We start from the raw sequence: 18,503 nt of genomic DNA, 5'->3' as shown, positions 1-18,503 counted from the left end.
ACTGAAAATATGTCATATTCTAGGTTCTTCAAAGTAGCCACCTTTTGCTTTGATTACTGCTTTGCACACTCTTGGCATTCTCTTGATGAGCTTCAAGAGGTAGTCACCTGAAATGGTCTTCCAACAGTCTTGAAGGAGTTCCCAGAGATGCTTAGCACTTGTTGGCCCTTTTGCCTTCAGTCTGCGGTCCAGCTCACCCCTATACCATCTCGACCGGGTTCAGGTCCGGTGACTGTGGAGGCCAGGTCATCTGGCGCAGCACCCCATCACTCTCCTTCTTGGTCAAATAGCCCTTGATGCCTTCAGTGTGACTCTACAATTTTCATAGTCATGAAAATAAAGAAAACTCTTTGGATGAGAAGGTGTGTCCAAACTTTTGGTCTGTACTGTATGTATTTTCATGATTTTTTGCTCTTGTGTCCTTTTGCACCAGCACCTTAAACATGTTAACAGGGTTAACTAATCCGGGAATTATCTATATTATGTTATGTTGTGTTCCCTCATGCCCTTAGCCATTTTGGGGACGTAACATATATCCTTGACATGCTGTTGAATAATTAAGACCCGGCAAGCAAAAATCTACAGTAATGCACAAAAAAATCTGTTGGTTGATTTGTTTTGAATGCAGAACATTTGTTTAAAGAAACAATGATAGTATTTCTTTTTATGTTTTTTTTTTTGAATATGGAAAAAAACTGTATGCTCAAAACAATGCCGGAAATATAACCACTGGTAATGGCATCAATCCAACATTTTTAGTGTTATTTATATACTATTATAGTTTGTATTAATAGTTTTAATTAGATGTTATTTTTATATTTTAGGGTTAGGTTTATTTTGATTTGAGTTTTTATGAATATTGTAATGTTCAATTGACATTTTTACTAGGGTTTGGTTTTTTTCTATTCTGAATAGTTTTAAATTAGTTTAGCATTTTAGTTTTATTAGTTTTATTTCAGTTAGTAATTGTAATACTTTTTTGTAAACATTTTACATCAACATTTTTATTTATTTGTTTTCTTTATAGTTTTAGTAACAACACTGATTCAATCACTGTTTCACATTTGTTTTATATTTAATTCAGTGTTATCATCCATATACTACAGTGGATCTCTTCAAATATCCAAACCAGGAGCTGTATAAGTTAGATTTTGCCTGCTGTATTGTATAATGTTTTTGGCACATTTCAGCAGGCTTTTGCCACAGTATCAAAACAAATTGATTTCTGAAGTAATGAAGTAACTTTTCCACACATGGCTTAGAATTCGTCTTACTGACCACATAACTATAACAAAGCTGATATATAATAACAAATAGTCATTTTTCAAGTTAAAGTTAGTTCATTGATGATTCAGTGATGTCATCATCCAGTTCAGCTCTCTTCCAGTATTGTCTGTAGTGATGCAATTGGTAGACAAAAGAAAGACTTCATAATGAGCTATTGAAAAACATTTTTACTTGAACTCTTAATTGATAACAGGTCTTCATTACATGCATTCATGTTAATTATATTAACATGATTTTCATAAAGAGGAACTGGCTTATATAATCTTGTATGTAAAGACAAAATGCAAAACCATCATGTATTTAACTTGACACTTTTTATTTTATTCAAAATATTGGGGTCATTAAAATTATTATTATTTTTTTAAGAAATTAATATCAATAATTCCGATAATTAAAATAAAGTCTGTTCTGTTGAACTTATCAAAGAATTCTGAAGAAAAGTTTCCACAAGTGCTGAACAACTGTTTAGAACATTGATAATAATGAGAAATGTTTCTTGAGCACCAAATCAGCATATTAGAATGATTTCTGAAGGATAATGTGACACTGAAGACAGATGTAATGATGATGAAAATTCAGCTTTGCCATCACAGGAATAAATTATATTATTAAATAACATAAAATATATTAAAGTAGAAAACAGTTCTTCTAAATTGTAATGATTTTTTTTAAACATTAAAGACCCCAAACTTTTGAAGGCCAATGTAAGTTTTAGTCATAACCGTATTTCTTTTAGACTCATAGTGGCTTTATTTATTTAAATTATTTCAAAAAGGCAACCCTTATCTGCACAAAGTGCTGCAAAAATGTAGTCCCAACAACACATTTTTTTGTGATTATTTTGTATTGTCTTGTTGTGAACTAACAATCTCTACAGCATAACAACTTTGTAGATGTATTTGAGAGTATTACTGTAAAACCTCACCAGAGCGCAAAGTGAAACCAGTGTTTAAACAAAGTGTCTGCTGATTTACTAGTGTGAGTTATGGACATTATAAACAAAAGACATAATGTTCAGGGTGTTCTGGGATATCAGAGTCTCTCTGTTTAAAAAATAAAAACGCCTGTTTTGGATAAAGCGGCTCTGGATGTGTTCTCAAAAGAACAGTTCACCCATAAAATGAAAATGATGCCATTATGCACTCACTCTCATGTTGCTCCCAATCCTGCATGACTTTCTTTTTTCCACATGGTAGATGCAATGTGCTCAGCTTGAAAATATTAAATGAGTATGTTGGACATTAAACAAGCAAGTACCTTGAATTTTAAATCAGATTTTATGAATTCCCATGTTTGTGTGTGTGAAATGGACTACAACATAATGCAACAAATTATCTGTTGAACGAACCCCTTACACGGACCAGAAAGCTCAATTAGGATTTCATTTGTAGTGTAATTAGCTGTCAATTTTTCTATTATTAGTTCCAAGGACAGGGTGTAATTAGAGGGAAGGGACTTCTCAATCAGGCTTAACATATTTAAAATTCAGTCCGTGAGCATGACTGATTGTATTCCTTGTATCCCCTCAGGAAACTCCACTGCACACGGAACTACATCCACATGCACCTGTTTGTGTCCTTCATTCTGAAAGCCATCGCAGTCTTCGTCAAAGATGCGGTGCTCTATGATGTTATTCAAGAGTCTGACAACTGCTCCACTGGCTCTGTAAGTTCATTATTGCGCAATCTATTTATTTATTTTCTAATAAGTCCCCCAGGAGTCTGTAATAGTTTAAATTACCATGTGACATCCACACGCAGCGAACCAAGTAATTATCTAGCAATGTTAGTAAATAAAGTCTATCCCAGCTGATCACGTTTACATTTTTTCTTACTCACTGGTCTTGGGCCTCTAGACTGTTATGTCTGCTACTAAACATCCATGAGCATAACTTCACACTTGCTGCTGTGAGTGACCTCTGTTTGAACCACTGCTTCTGTTTCTGGATGGCATGTACTCCCACTGTTATCGTTGTAGCCCCTTAAGTTAGCTCAATTTCACAGAATTTTATTACACAAAATTACAAAATGATGTGAACTTCGGGTAATTTTTGACACTTGTGTCTGGTTAACTAGTGTCTCTATTAAAATAAAAGGAATCAGTTTCACAGTATTTAGACAGCATCGTCTGACTGCCGGTAATTTTCTGAGATGACCCAGCTGTTAACATGACGACTGATTGAACTTGACAAAGATGAAAACATGGCTCCTTATCACAGAGTATGGAGTGAGTGTGCTATAACACGTGTCCAGTGTTCAGATCTGGCGTCTCTCAATGTCTGCAGTTTGAGCAGGAATTTTCAATAGATCAAGGCCGTCTGTGGGATCTTCAGAAGCGTATAATGTTCTTTCAATCTGAGGTTTTGACTCTTTCAAATTTTAAACCAGATGGATTTTAAATGCAACTTTTGAAGAGATTATGTAAATCTTTAAAATTGACTTTTTTTTACAGTTATTTTTGTTGGTATAAAAAGGTCTGAAACACTGTGCCACAAATGATGCACATGTCTGAATGTAACCATCTACTCAGGTCATTTGCTGAAAATTTGTCTATCTATCTATCTATCTATCTATCTATCTATCTATCTATCTATCTATCTATGACACAAAATGTCAAATGAAAATGTATATGAAAGCTTTTTCCACCTTGAAGTAGAAAATTAAGTTACCAATAAAGAATAGTCACATTGTGATAAACCGTAATGCAACTATGAGAAATAATTCATAGACATGATGTCAACATTGTGAGGTATGAAGTGACAATGTGAAATATATGTTTGAAGTACATATTGTGGCTTTATTTCTCTTGCAAAAATGACAAGCAAGCGTTCAAGCATTGTAAACCAGGCAAGCTAGATACTTTAATAGGCAAGCAACAGGTTCCTCCTGCAGAATGCAAGGGCAGTTGAAAAGGGAAGCCTTGTCTTATTGATATGGTTCCATTATATCCTCTTCATGATTCTTTTTAACGGCTCCCACAACATTTTTAGGTCTGTGATTTGTATTTATTTATTTATTTCAGAGACAATCTTCTATCCTCGGGTAAAGAAAATAAAACTTGCTTTGTGTATTTATTTATTTATTTAATTTTGTTTTTAAGTTTTTAAAAATATGCCCTAGGTAAAAACATTAATGGTGTACATCTTGAGACAAAACAATGAATCTGATATATTTTAAGATCAATCAGTTAAAACAGCCCAGAGAACCATTTTAGTCTGGGACTAGGCTTAAGCCTTGTCTATGAAACCGGAGGATAAAGTTTAAATTATGGAATATAAAGTCACAGTTGGAAGACATAAAGGCACATTGTGAGATTTAAAGTCACAATTATGTGAAATAAAGTCGTTCTTACAAGATAATGTCACATTGAGATGAATAAAATTACAGTAATGTGAAATAAAGTTGTTACTTTTACGAGATATAAAAAGTCACAGTTGGAAGATAGAAAGTCACATTGTGAGATTTAAAAGTCATATCTGTGGGATATAAAGTCTTTTAAAGTTGTTATTATGACATACATTCAAATTGTGTTATGTAAAGTCACAAATGAAAGATAGAAAGCCACAATTATTTAATTTATTATTATTATTATTCTGGAGATGAAGCAGGCTTTAATACAAATAATTTTATAATAATGAGATATAATTTTGTTGTTGTTGTTGAAATAAAGTAGATTAAGAGATGTAAAGTCACATTGCGAGATATAAAATAACAATTGGAAGATATAAAGCTGACAGTTCAGTTTGTTTTAGATTTGAACCCAGGTCTCCTTTCACTCCTTACAGAGCCATTAAATTACAATCCTAACATTTTTATGAAGAACTACGTTGTTAAAAAGTGCCACTTAAAAGTCTTACTTCATTCTCTTTTAAAGACTTAATTTGCATGTGAAATATTACTAATCTCCTGTGGAATCAGGTAATATTGACAGCTAGGTTATGTGTCAAGCTGCCTTGTTAACGTTATTCTCACCTTTAAATAACAGTAGGCTCATGGGAAAAAACAGAATGACTGATTGCCAGAAAACAGCTTTATAAAAAGAATTAGTTGCCGTGGTTTTATCTATGATATATAATAAATGCATGATAAAAGGCTGTTGAGAGGTTCGCCTCTGTGGTGTTTGTTAGCCATTTGTGTGGTCGAGCCTGAAGCAAAAGCTTTCTGTCTATATCAGGGATTTCGTGCCCTGAGCAAGAGGCTGCGGCTCTCAGAGTAATTTGGGAAGATTTGTGCGTATTAGAGCTATGAGCCAGATCCATTCATCCTGCACTGCCTTATTTTACACGCCGAAAGCAGAAAGCATCATTCAGAGCCTTCTGCTTTCTAAACTGTCGATTGCTTCATCCACCCAATTCTTTCCTCCTGCCTGTAAGGCATGCACTCTCATGTTGCAGAGAGGAATGAAGTTTTAGATGTGTAAATCTTGAGAATCTTTGATCCTCGGATCATGGAGCTCGAAGAAGTATTTTTAGAGTTTAATTCTTATGTGCAAAACTACATACTTTCAAATTCAAGGTGGGTGTCAAAACAACTTCTCGATTTATTCATCTTTAGCAAGTTCTGTACAATTAGGCTTCACCAAACTTAAAAACAGGTGATTTTAAGTACCATTCACCACACAGGATGTGACTATATTTATGTGCACAGACTAATTTATAAGGTGTGGTAAAAAAAGATGTTTACAAAATGTAAATATTTTATTTGCTTGTTTATTATTTTAAGATGTACTTAAATTAAGATGTAATTTATTCTTGTGATGGCAAAACTGAATTTTAAAATGTCTTTAATGTCACATTTGACCAATTTAAGGCATCTTTGCTTAATAATAGTATTAAAAAAGTCTTTCTGACCCTGAAACTTGTGAACAATAGTGTATGTACATTGCAATGAATGAGAAATTAACATTTTAGCTTTCTTATGAGTAACTGAATATTTGTTTTTATTTGCTTAAAAAAAGCCCTAGTTTCAAACTAGTGATCCATCCCTATATTGTTGTTTTAATGATATGAACATCACAGATCATTAACTGTGTTCAAACTGTTGTGAAGCACCACATCTACAGACCTCATCATGATGGTTTTGTTTGTATTGAAGGGTCAGAAGTTAGTAGTCATTCATTTATTCTGATTTTGAGCAGGAGGACATGGCATTTTCAGCATGATGCTGTATCTTTGCTCTGTTTTTCTTTTTCACCTTCAGCCACTTACACCCTCCTGTCTGATTTCATTGCTGTGTTTTCGTCTCACAGTTATTTGTCTATAGTTCTCTGCCTGCCATGTCTCACTGTCCACACTCAACAAACTCCTCTCTACCTCCCACAGGTTCTACCCAAATAAAACAGCTGCTTTCATGAAAGTTTATTACCAGTGCTTAAATTGCTATTTTGGAAGTCAAACAATGCAAGCACTAGCCAGGCAATACATGATATATGCATAATTACCTACAGTGGTTTGTAGAGTGAGAATTAGTAATTAGTCGGTGAGAATTAAAAGTATACATTAAAACTATACATGTACACATGCTGGTCATATAATTAGAATATCATCAAAAAGTTTATTTATTTCACTAATTCCATTCAAAAGGTGAAACTTGTATATGATATTCATTCATTACACACAGACTGATATATTTCAAATGTTTATTTCTTTTAATTTTGATGATTATAACTGACAACTAAGGAAAATCCCAAATTCAGTATCTCAGAAAATTAGAATATTACTTAAGACCAATACAAAGAAAGGATGTTTAGAAATCTTGGCTAAATGAAAAGTATGAGCATGAAAAGAATGAGCATGTACAGCACTCAATACGTAGTTGGGGCTCCTTTTGCCTGAATTACTGCAGCAATGCGGCGTGGCATGGAGTCAATCAGTCTGTGATTGATCCCTATTGATCCCTATTGCTTGTACACTTATTTCTACCACATCTTTTCCTTCCCTTCGCCTCTCTATTAATGTGCTTGGACACTGTGAACAGCCAGCCTCTTTTGCAATGACCTTTTGTGTCTTGCCCTCCTTGTGTAAGGTGTCAATGGTCGTCTTTTGGACAACTGTTAAGTCAGCAGTCTTCCCCATGATTTTGTAGCCTAGAACTAGACTGAGAGACCATTTAAAGGCCTTTGCAGGTGTTTTGAGTTAATTAGCTGATTAGAGTGTGGCACCAGGTGTCTTCAATATTGAACCTTTCCACAATATTCTAATTTTCTGAATTCTGATTTACTGAATTTGTGATTTTCCTTAGTTGTCAGTTATAATCATCAAAATTAAAAGAAATAAACATTTGAAATGTATCAGTCTGTGTGTAATGAATGAATATAATATACAAGTTTCACTTTTTGAACGGAATTAGTGAAATAAATCAACTTTTTGATGATATTCTAATTATATGACCAGCACCTGTATGTACACTGATCAAAATTATAAATGCAACACTTTTGTTTTTGCCCCAATTTTTCATGAGCTGAACTCAAAGATCTAAGACTTTTTTATGTACACAAAAGGCCAATTTCTCTCAAATATTGTTCACAAATCTGTCTAAATCTGTGTTAGTGAGCATTTCTCCTTTGTCGAGATAATCCATCCACCTCACAGGTGTGGCATCACTCTAAAAGTGGTCTTTTCGGACCCCCCAGTACAGTAAAACTGCGCATTTTAGAGTGGTCTTTTATTGTGGCTAGCCTAAGGCACACCTGTGCAATAATCATGCTGTCTAATCAGCATCTTGATATACCACACCTGTGAGGTGGATGGATTATCTCGACAAAGGAGAAGTGCTCACTAACACAGATTTAGACAGATTTTGAACAATATTTGAAAGAAATATATATATATATATATATATATATATATATGATAACTTGCAAATTATATTGCAAATTAATTTATAATTTTTAATTAAATTATTTGACATTTATAAGAAACAGATTACAGTTTATGTGTACCAAAGACTTAATGCAAAAGGAAATTTAAAGTAAAATTTTTAGTTTTTAATCTGTATATCAGCCTGGAGCATGCCTCCATTCATAATAATTACATTTTATTGATAAAAACTTGGAAATCTGCCCTAAATAAAAATTTTATTGAAATGAAAATGTATAAATTTCACTGTCAAGGTTTTTTTTTTTTATGATGGGGGTTTAGATGATGTCATCACCATAACAAAAGTGGGAGTGCGTAAAGTCTTTCTAAAAAGGATACGTTTCAGTTATATTTAATCCAGAACATTATCCTATTATACTCTACAGGCAGTTTAAGATTCATTTCATTTCTTCATTTAGCTGACGTTTTTATCCAAAGCGACTTACAATTGCTACATATTTCATATGAGTTTGCACGCCTCTGGAGCAACTAGGGGTTAAAGTGTCTTGCTCAGGGACACATTGGTGTCTCACAGTGGATTCGAACCCGGGTCTCTCACATCAAAGGCATGTGTCTAATCCACTGCGCCATCATAAAAAATAAATAAGGTTTATCGAGAAATTAATATTTATCCATTTTTTATATTAGAATATTGATCTTGGTGTTAGAATGTCCCCAGAAAACTCAAGGGTGGGGATGACTTCTCAAAGTCATTTTCATATCTTCTTTCTTTGATTTTCAGGTTGGATGCAAAGCTGTGATTGTCTTTTTCCAGTATTGCATTATGGCAAGCTTCTTCTGGCTGCTAGTGGAAGGTCTGTATCTTCATGCTCTGTTGGCCGTCTCCTTCTTCTCAGAGAGGAAGTACTTCTGGTGGTACATTCTTATTGGTTGGGGTAGGCGTCATAGTATTTATGTGCATCTGTTTCTTTATTAACCTTCTTTTGTTTAACCTTTGACATAATGATTATGTTATTGAGCCATATACAGAGGCAGCCGCTGATGTATTGACTGAAATACACTCTCTTTTCACTTTACTACAGGAGGCCCAACGATTTTCATCATGGCTTGGAGCTTTGCCAAGGCTTACTTCAATGACATTGGGTAAGATTTACAAAATAAATCAAGACAAATACTTAGTCATTGCAAGCAATAATGTATACATGACATTTATTTGCCATTTTTCCCAGATGCTGGGATATAATTGAAAATTCCGACCTATTCTGGTGGATTATCAAAACCCCGATATTAGCTTCAATTCTGGTGAGATGCCTTTTCACTCCTTAAGTATGATATGTTGTTGTTACTATGATTAGAGAAAGTTGTTATTGTACATTATGATTGCTGTCATTCATGGTCGCCATGGAGATAAGTTTATACTTGTTATGCCTGACCAGGTTCCACTGTCTAACCTGTGAAAAATGTATGTAATTTCTTTCTCCTTTTTTGTTTCTTCTGAAAAATTTCTTAGTTATGATGTCACTTGTTAAATAAATTGCAGTCTTGGCAATACTTGCTATATTAGGACACATCTCATCCATCTTCATTGACTTCTAGTGTAAACATTAGGTCGCGGCCTACTGGTTAAAGAGTCGGATTTGTAACCCAAAGTTTGGAGGTTTGATTCTTGGTTCTGGCAGGGATTGTAGGTGTTGACTCCCTTTATAAAATAAATGAAATGCTTTCTCTGTATTTTTGAATACATTTTTATTCTTATATATTTTAGTGCTTTCTCCTTTTTATATTGGTAATTTTTGTATTTATTATTATATTTTTATATAAATATAAAACAAAAAATGTTTGTTTTATTTACTGTGGTAAAATTTTATTATAAAATAAAATAATAGTTATTATTAGATTGTTATTATATATCAATTAAGATGTTATATATTGTTAGTATATATATATGTACACTTTTGCTTTCCCCTAAAAGAAATGCCAATTTTCATGATATTTATTAGATCTGCTCCACATAAACAATATAATTATCATCCAATAATTCTAAACTCTTGTAGTAATTATTGTGAAATCTTAGCAATCAATCTCTCATGAGTCTCCCTTTGTGTTTTGGCTGTTTGTTTATACCCTTACAATATAATGATTTGCTTAGTGCTGAGTGTCAGGAACACTCAAACCTGTTGACAAATGTGCCACTGTACATGAAATATCAATTGGCTTTTCTTTTGAGATATTTAAGGGAAAGAAAGAAGGTCATGAGAGAAAGAATGACAGAGACTGAAAATATGCCACTCTAGTGGAATGTCAATGTAGATTTATTCATGGTGTCTGGGATTTGCTATGTTAGGCTGGAAAACTGAGGCTTTTCTCATCTCCCTCCACTCAGACATACTTATTCCTCAGTCATTGCTTGTTTTTTACTACAGTCCATCTCGTCTACTTAGAGTTAATATTGTCTCGCTGCCGTCTCAAGGAGCTAGCTTTATTTTGTACTTTTGCTAATAGTCGCCAGTCCCTGGTTTCTCTGAGACATATAATCACTGTGCTTTGGAACCACTGGCTTTTTGACCCCTCAGTGATTTCAGTAATTTGTACTTAATCATGAAGCACTACAAAATAACACCAACTACTATTTTTTTTATTTTGTTGTTTGTCACCAACATCAGATGAACTTTATCCTCTTCATTTGTATCATTCGGATACTGCGGCAGAAGATCAACTGTCCTGACATTGGGAGAAATGAATCAAACCAATATTCGTAAGTATTCAGAACCCATTCAAACCAGATTTTTGCATTCATATAAGATTAATTCTGTAATTTGTTCTATTTAATCTCTACACCCTGCTGAGAAGACCAACATCAAATTTAAAGAGATAGTTTACACAAAAATGAAAATTCTGTCATCATTTGCTTACCCACATGTCATTCTAAAACTCTCTGCTGGAAGGACATTTTACCCTTTTAAATGAGATGTTAACCTAGTGTGAGACGTCTTGAGAAATGTAAATGAGATTCGAGAACTGCAGCAAAGGAGAAGATTACCTGTGACTATAATAGTGACTAAAATTTCTTAAAATATATTTTCCGCACTCAAAGCTATCATATGACTTTAGAAGAATATAGCAAATGAGTCATATCACTACTTTTATTATGATTAATTTTTTGCATTCTTTTTGAAGCTTGAAGAGCTGTAATTAGTAATTGCATGGAAAATAATGGAATTTTGGGGTAAACTATCCATTTAATTGCTGGTCCTAACTGGTGAAAGCCTGCAGCTAACCAGCAAAACCAGCAGAAAACTAAATCTGGTTGGCCAAAAGATTCTTGTTGGTTAAGATAGTTATGAAGTCTGACAGGGACACGAGCATCTAAAGCACAACTTCTGCTTTATTCTGGTCTGTTCAGAAGGATGAGGACTGGAGGTACATGAGAAACATTTTAGCTTATGTAATTTTAACATGGGCATAAAATATGGGGATATTTTAGCTGGCCTCTCCAGCAGTAAGCGAGAACCCACTGCACTGCAATCTCATCATCTAAAATGTCACTGGCTCTCTCCGCCCCTGTTCGGATGATTTAATGTCCTTTGTCCTTAAGTAGCTCTCCACTGTTCAGTTCACACAAAACAAGACTCAATTCTTAAGCACCTGCAATTTTCTACCCAGCACCACTAATGTTGTTATTCCAGTAATATGCTTTTTGATATCACCTGGTAGTAATATAATTTGCAGCCCCGCACTGTGTGCAGGTTATGAATGACAGGAAAGTATCCCATAAAGCTATTTGTCTTCTTCTTCTTTTCTATAGGAGGCTGGCAAAATCCACACTTTTGTTGATTCCACTCTTTGGGATAAACTTCATCATATTCGCTTTCATTCCTGAGAACATAAAAACTGAGCTAAGGCTTGTGTTTGACCTCATTCTTGGGTCATTTCAGGTACGTCTGAGGATTCACTGAGAATAATCGTCTGAGGATAATCACTCAAACTAGTCACAAAAAAAAAAAGTAGAGCTCAAATATCAATACTTGCCAGTGACAGGAAATGCTCTCAGGCTAATCGTAGCAGTGTTGTTCAGATAGCAGAATAGTTTAATGATGTCTGGTAGAATTGCTCAGGGCTCCTCAAACTGTCTCCATAGAGTATCTCTGTCTCATACACTTTAGCTATTGGCCATTGTTTTTTAATGACATAATTGGGTGTTTCCTCAACTGTGGCCACTTTCGCCCTGTGGATGTTTATAAAACTCTCTTATAAACACTATTCACATTCTCACCAGTTTATTAAATGTCATTTTTAAAGTCATGGACATTTCCACCACTTTGCAAATGTTTTATTTTGGTCAAATTTTGCGTTGGAATTTTTATTTTTTTATTAAAAAATGTTTGTTCCTTTGTCTTGTTAAGGCATTTTAAGCTAGCGCATTTTTGTATCCTAAAAACGAACAATAACACAATATTTTCACGCTTTTTTGCACGAATGGATCTTGATTAGAAAAGACACTTAATTAGCTACCATTAAATAACAACGGACAATTCGTTTGTTGCAGTATTTATTAATTTTTGTTAATTTTAGTTAATAAAAATAATGTAGTTAACTAATGTTAACAAATGGAACCTTACTGTAAAATGTTACCAATTTTGTTTTATGAAAATTTTATGTCTCCTCATCAGAGGAAAAACCCAATTGCTACAAGTTTAGTCAGTCATAAGTTTGAATATGTATTGAAACCATTTCCGTTCAATAAATATTTAAATTATTTAATATAAAACTATTTATGAAAAAAAAATTCCCTATGATCTGAATATTAACAATCTGGGTCTGGGAAAAGAGTAAAACAATAAATCTATTTTTATAAATATGACAAAAATGGCAAAAAAAGGATTGGGGGGGGGGGGGTATGAAGGCTTGGTAAAAGGTTTTCATTTTTTTTAAAAATTGAGAAAAAAATCTGTTAGTTTGAATAATAATAATTAAAAAAATCCCTTAGGACAAAAAAGTGCCCCAATTCTAACTTTCATAAGCAGAGCCACCAGAATGACTGGCATGAATTCAGGAAGGATCTGTCCTCATTAGATAAATATACTTATATCTGCTACAGGACTCACCAACCCACATTTTTTATGCCACATTCATACTAGACTGTCCGGTATGAATCTCTAGACATCTAGCATTACTAATTCCTGTGTGTAATGCTTTGAATGAATGACCTTGTAATGAATGACTTTCATTGTACCTACAATGACATATGAGTAAGTTGCTTTCACTTGTTTTAACAGGGTTTTGTGGTTGCTGTACTCTACTGTTTCCTGAATGGAGAGGTGAGGCACGGATGAATGGATAAACAGACAGAATCTTTAGGTGCACTCAGTCACAGCTGATCAGAAGCCTCTTCCTATATTGAAGTTTCATTTGATTTCTCTAGCTAAAAGCTAAAGCCCTGGAAGCCTGTAATTGTCTTAGATTCAGCAAGCTCACACAGGCTGCAAATAGCCCTAGACAAACTGGCAAAGGAGGCCTATTACTTTGATATATGCATTGATGTTCACAGCATCTTGGGCCTTTTTGCTTGTACAGATTAAATAAAAGGGCCACAGGTGCAGACTTTATTCCAGGTGCATTTAAATAGTTTGACATGTTTGTACCCCACAGATGAAATTTAACAACTAGTGTACAAACTTAAACTGATTTCTATGTGTAAAATTATCCTGTTTTACTATAAAATCAACCCAGGCTCACTGGTGACTACATTTGTGCAAAACTTGAAAAACATAACATTTCACTGGAGTTTTTAGTTGTACACTAGAGGCAGTTAAACAACTTTGGTTTTTTTTTTTTACACAAATTATAATTACAGTGACAGATTATTGATGAATAAAGACTTATTTTTGTACAACCCGAATTCCGGAAAAGTTGGGACGTTTTTTAAATTTTAATAAAATTAAAACTAAAAGACTTTCAAATCACACGAGCCAATATTTTATTCACAATAGAACATAGATAACATAGCAAATGTTTAAACTGAGAAAGTTTAAAATTTTATGCACAAAATGAGCTCATTTCAATTTTGATTTCTGCTACAGGTCTCAAAATAGTTGGGACGGGGCATGTTTACCATGGTGTAGCATCTCCTTTTCTTTTCAAAACAGTTTGAAGACGTCTGGGCATTGAGGCTATGAGTTGCTGGAGTTTTGCTGTTGGAATTTGGTCCCATTCTTGCTTTATATAGATTTCCAGCTGCTGAAGAGTTCGTGATCGTCTTTGACGTATTTTTCGTTTAATGATGCGCCAAATGTTCTCTATAGGTGAAAGATCTGGACTGCAGGCAGGCCAGGTTAGCACCCGGACTCTTCTACGACGAAGCCATGCTGTTGTTATAGCTGCAGTATGTGGTTTTGCATTGTCCTGCTGAAATAAACAAGGCCTTCCCTGAAATAGACGTTGTTTGGAGGGAAGCATATGTTGCTCTAAAACCTTTATATACCTTTCAGCATTCACAGAGCCTTCCAAAACATGCAAGCTGCCCATACCGTATGCACTTATGCACCCCCATACCATCAGAGATGCTGGCTTTTGAACTGAACGCTGATAACATGCTGGAAGGTCTCCCTCCTCTTTAGCCCGGAGGACACGGCGTCCGTGATTTCCAACAAGAATGTCAAATTTGGACTCGTCTGACCATAAAACACTATTCCACTTTGAAATAGTCCATTTTAAATGAGCCTTGGCCCACAGGACACGACGGCGCTTATGGACCATGTTCACATATGGCTTCCTTTTTGCATGATAGAGCTTTAGTTGGCATCTGCTGATGGCACGGCGGATTGTGTTTACCGACGGTGGTTTCTGAAAGTATTCCTGGGCCCATTTAGTAATGTCATTGACACAATCATGCCGATGAGTGATGCAGTGTCGTCTGAGAGCCCGAAGACCACGGGCATCAAATAAAGGTCTCCGGCCTTGTCCCTTACGCACAGAGATTTCTCCAGTTTCTCTGAATCTTTTGATGATGTTATGCACTGTAGATGATGAGATTTGCAAAGCCTTTGCAATTTGACGTTGAGGAACATTGTTTTTAAAGTTTTCCACATTTTTTTTACGCAGTCTTTCACAGATTGGAGAGCCTCTGCCCATCTTTACTTCTGAGAGACTCTGCTTCTCTAAGACAAAGCTTTTATAGCTAATCATGTTACAGACCTGATATCAATTAACTTAATTAATCACTAGATGTTCTCCCAGCTGAATCTTTTCAAAACTGCTTGCTTTTTTAGCCATTTGTTACCCCCGTGCCAACTTTTTTGAGACCTGTAGCAGGCATTAAATTTTAAATGAACTAATTAAGTGGATAAAAGTGTAAAATTTCTCAGTTTAAACATTTGCTACGTTATCTATGTTCTATTGTGAATAAAATATTGGCTCATGTGATTTGAAATTCCTTTAGTTTTCATTTTATTAAAATTTAAAAAACGTCCCAACTTTTCCGGAATTCGGGTTGTACTTTTCCTTGCACAATACTATGTTACCTCAAAAATACTTTTATCATTTACTGCATGATTTGTAAACTAATAGAGTTTGAGGTTTGCATCGCATAACCAGCTCCATATGTATGGCTTTTCTGATGAAGTAAACTTACTCAATACCTCACCTGATACATCATTGCACTTTTTATGTGGAGCCAGTACTAAGTAATAATAGTAGACTAGTAAAGAATACTAGATGCAAGCTAAAATGGCACAGTTGCGTCCTTCTGCAAATGTGTTGTATCTCATGTTGGCTTTAATTAACACTATTGTTTGTTTTTAGGGTAGGATTATTACTTAGAACAGAGAGTGCGTGGCTTAGGGGAGATAATTTTTTCACTTATGACAAGAAGAATCTGGTATGCTTGAGCATTCTGTTGTTTTTAGGGATGCGTCTTCACGCATCTAAGTTGTTCAACCACTAAGTCGTGGCATAGTAGTTAGAGAGTTTGACTCCTAACCCTAGGGTTGTGGGTTTGAGTCTTGGGCTGGCAATACCACGACTTAGGTGCCCTTGAGCAAGGCATTGAACCCCCAACTGCTGCAGCATAAAAATGGCTGCCCACTGCTCCGGGTGTGTGTTCACAGTGTGTGTGTGTGTGTTCACTGCTGTGTGTGCGCACTTTGGATGGGTTAAATGCAGAGCACTAATTCTGAGTATGGGTCACCATACTTGGCTGTATGTGACATCACATCTCGTTTTTGATTTCTACGGATGTCTTTGGCTCATGAACCAGAGTTTATTTGGAAGCGGACTGAGACCCCTTAAAAGGTTGGGTCTCACTCTGCTTGTTTGGTGCACAACAAGGTTTGGATAGCAGCATACACACTTTTTAAAAATCTGTCCAAATATCAGTTAGTTTCAAGAATCTGTCCAAAACGATACCAGAACGATAACGGCACAGAGGAATGATATCGTTGGAATCACTTTTAAAGCATCTTTGCACCGTGTCTGATCAACGGTAAAAACATTGGAAGCCAGAATCCCAAAAACTGAAAAACTGAACACAATTTACCAGTCACAAGAGATTTCACTTTAAAACTGCTGTGCTACAAGCAACTTCAACAGTTGCAAGCAATTTTTCTACTTCCGTAATGTTTCTTATTTACAGAGTAACGTAATGTAACTTGTAGAGTTTTCGTACATGAATACATGAATACATAAAATGAATACATTTTATCCACCATCAATTGATTATATCGGAACTTGTCTGTTTCTCAGGTCCAAGCTGAGATCAAGAGGAAATGGAGGCGATGGCATCTTGAAAGGTTTCTTGGTCCTGACACCAAATACCAACACCCATCTATGGGCAGCAATGGTAACAACTTCAGCACGCAGATCTCCATGCTGACTCGCTGCAGCCCCAAGACTCGCCGTGCGTCCGCATGTCAAGATGAGACATCCATCACAGTCTTAGCATCTACAACTATGGGTTATGGTCACCAGAATGAGACTGTGAAAGGACATGAAGACGTTCGGGAAGTGTCCTAATGAAATTCAGTGAATTTCAGACTGTATTATAATTTTTGGAGATATGCTAAACCTTACATTTGCTGAACATAGCACAATTTGATGCCATAGGAGTCTTTAATGAGGTTCTTGTATGAAAAACACAATATTGGACAGGCAATGATCATCGACTGCAACATATTAAACATGTAAATAAAGCGACAGTGATCTTCTGGAGAGTGGCGAGATTGCAGTTTTGCCATCATTTTGAGACTCAGATCTGCAGAGACACTGAAGAAACAGCAACATCAAGAATGACTGATGATACTCTGTAGGAAAAAGAGGTTAGGGATTCTTTACCTGGACTGCACTTATATATTTGGCTTATGAGGCAAGTTAAAAAAAAAAAAAAAGGCAACCAAAAGTGGATTGTTGAATATCCAATATATGGAGATATACTGTAGAGACCAAATGTGATATGTCTTCAAAACATGTTGTTCATATTTTTTTTATGATGTTTTCAGATCTCTCTCTGTGTGTGTGTGTGTGTGTGTGTGTGTGTGTGTGTGTGTGTGTGTGTGTGTGTGTGTGTGTGTGTGTGTGTGTGTGTGTGTGTGTTAAGGCACATTTGGAAGCCGAATGCCCTTCTCTGCACTATCATTCCAGATCAGTCATCCCAGCGGTGTCAACATTCATTTTGCATGCTTGTTTGAGTGTCATTGTGCCATGTATCACCCTGACTTGATGGTTTTATGGTCTAATGTCAAATCCTTTTGTGCAAAGAACAAACTATAAATTTTGAGATCAACGATGACAAGGATGGCGCTGTTGGAGTTTGATAGAACTGTAACTAGGCTTTGACAATGATTATTATTAACCTTAAGGAATAATACACTTCGACAAGTTTATTCTTAACAATGGAATTAGTACTTATGTTAATTGTAAGTCTTTGCAGTAATGCTGTAAACTTCCATTTCCTTTGTACTGTGACAACATTTTCTTTTTACGTTCTTTGGTTTCACTGGTAACTTGCAGTGCTTGTTCAACCAGAAGGATTTTTGTGTTTATGTACAAGCTAAAGGGAAATGAAAAAGCAGGCCGCCCTGTCATACCAATGTTCTAGTCTCACAGTTTTTCTCATTAAGATGGACTTGCAGCCAGATCACGGCCTGTGAAGTCCCGGAAAGTGACTCAAACTGGGTCAGCACCACATAAAGATAGTTCTGGATTGTGGTTTCTGTTTCCAGTGGAGTGTAAAAAAATCATGTACAGTCACATCTGATAGAATATATAAAGGGAATGTACACCAAATAGGACTTCTTGAAAAGGTTATAGTAATATATTTAATGAAAAGAATTTAAAGACCAATATTGTCCGATGACATATTTTTTACTTTAAATGTGTGATTAGCCAGTTTACCTCTAATCTACCA

General features: G+C 35.2%; 1 protein-coding gene across 1 annotated transcript in view; it reads left to right on the top strand.

Annotated features, from left to right (window-relative positions):
* The window catches only part of LOC132124197 (vasoactive intestinal polypeptide receptor), a 53,950-nt gene extending 36,328 nt beyond the window's left edge, over positions 1-17,622 (top strand). Inside the window, exons 6-13 of the mRNA XM_059535101.1 lie at positions 2,817-2,952; positions 8,886-9,039; positions 9,187-9,247; positions 9,334-9,406; positions 10,768-10,859; positions 11,910-12,039; positions 13,381-13,422; positions 16,844-17,622. Of these exons, the coding sequence (XP_059391084.1) occupies positions 2,817-2,952; positions 8,886-9,039; positions 9,187-9,247; positions 9,334-9,406; positions 10,768-10,859; positions 11,910-12,039; positions 13,381-13,422; positions 16,844-17,113 (958 nt within the window). The 3' untranslated portion in view covers positions 17,114-17,622. The remainder of the gene's footprint in view (positions 1-2,816; positions 2,953-8,885; positions 9,040-9,186; positions 9,248-9,333; positions 9,407-10,767; positions 10,860-11,909; positions 12,040-13,380; positions 13,423-16,843) is intronic.
* Positions 17,623-18,503: the final 881 nt, after the last annotated feature.

This window comes from Carassius carassius, chromosome 42 (genome assembly GCF_963082965.1).
Source record: "Carassius carassius chromosome 42, fCarCar2.1, whole genome shotgun sequence".
NCBI lineage: Eukaryota > Metazoa > Chordata > Actinopteri > Cypriniformes > Cyprinidae > Carassius > Carassius carassius.
The sequence above is the reverse complement of the archived record's forward strand: the minus strand, read 5'-3'. Positions and strand labels throughout refer to the sequence as shown.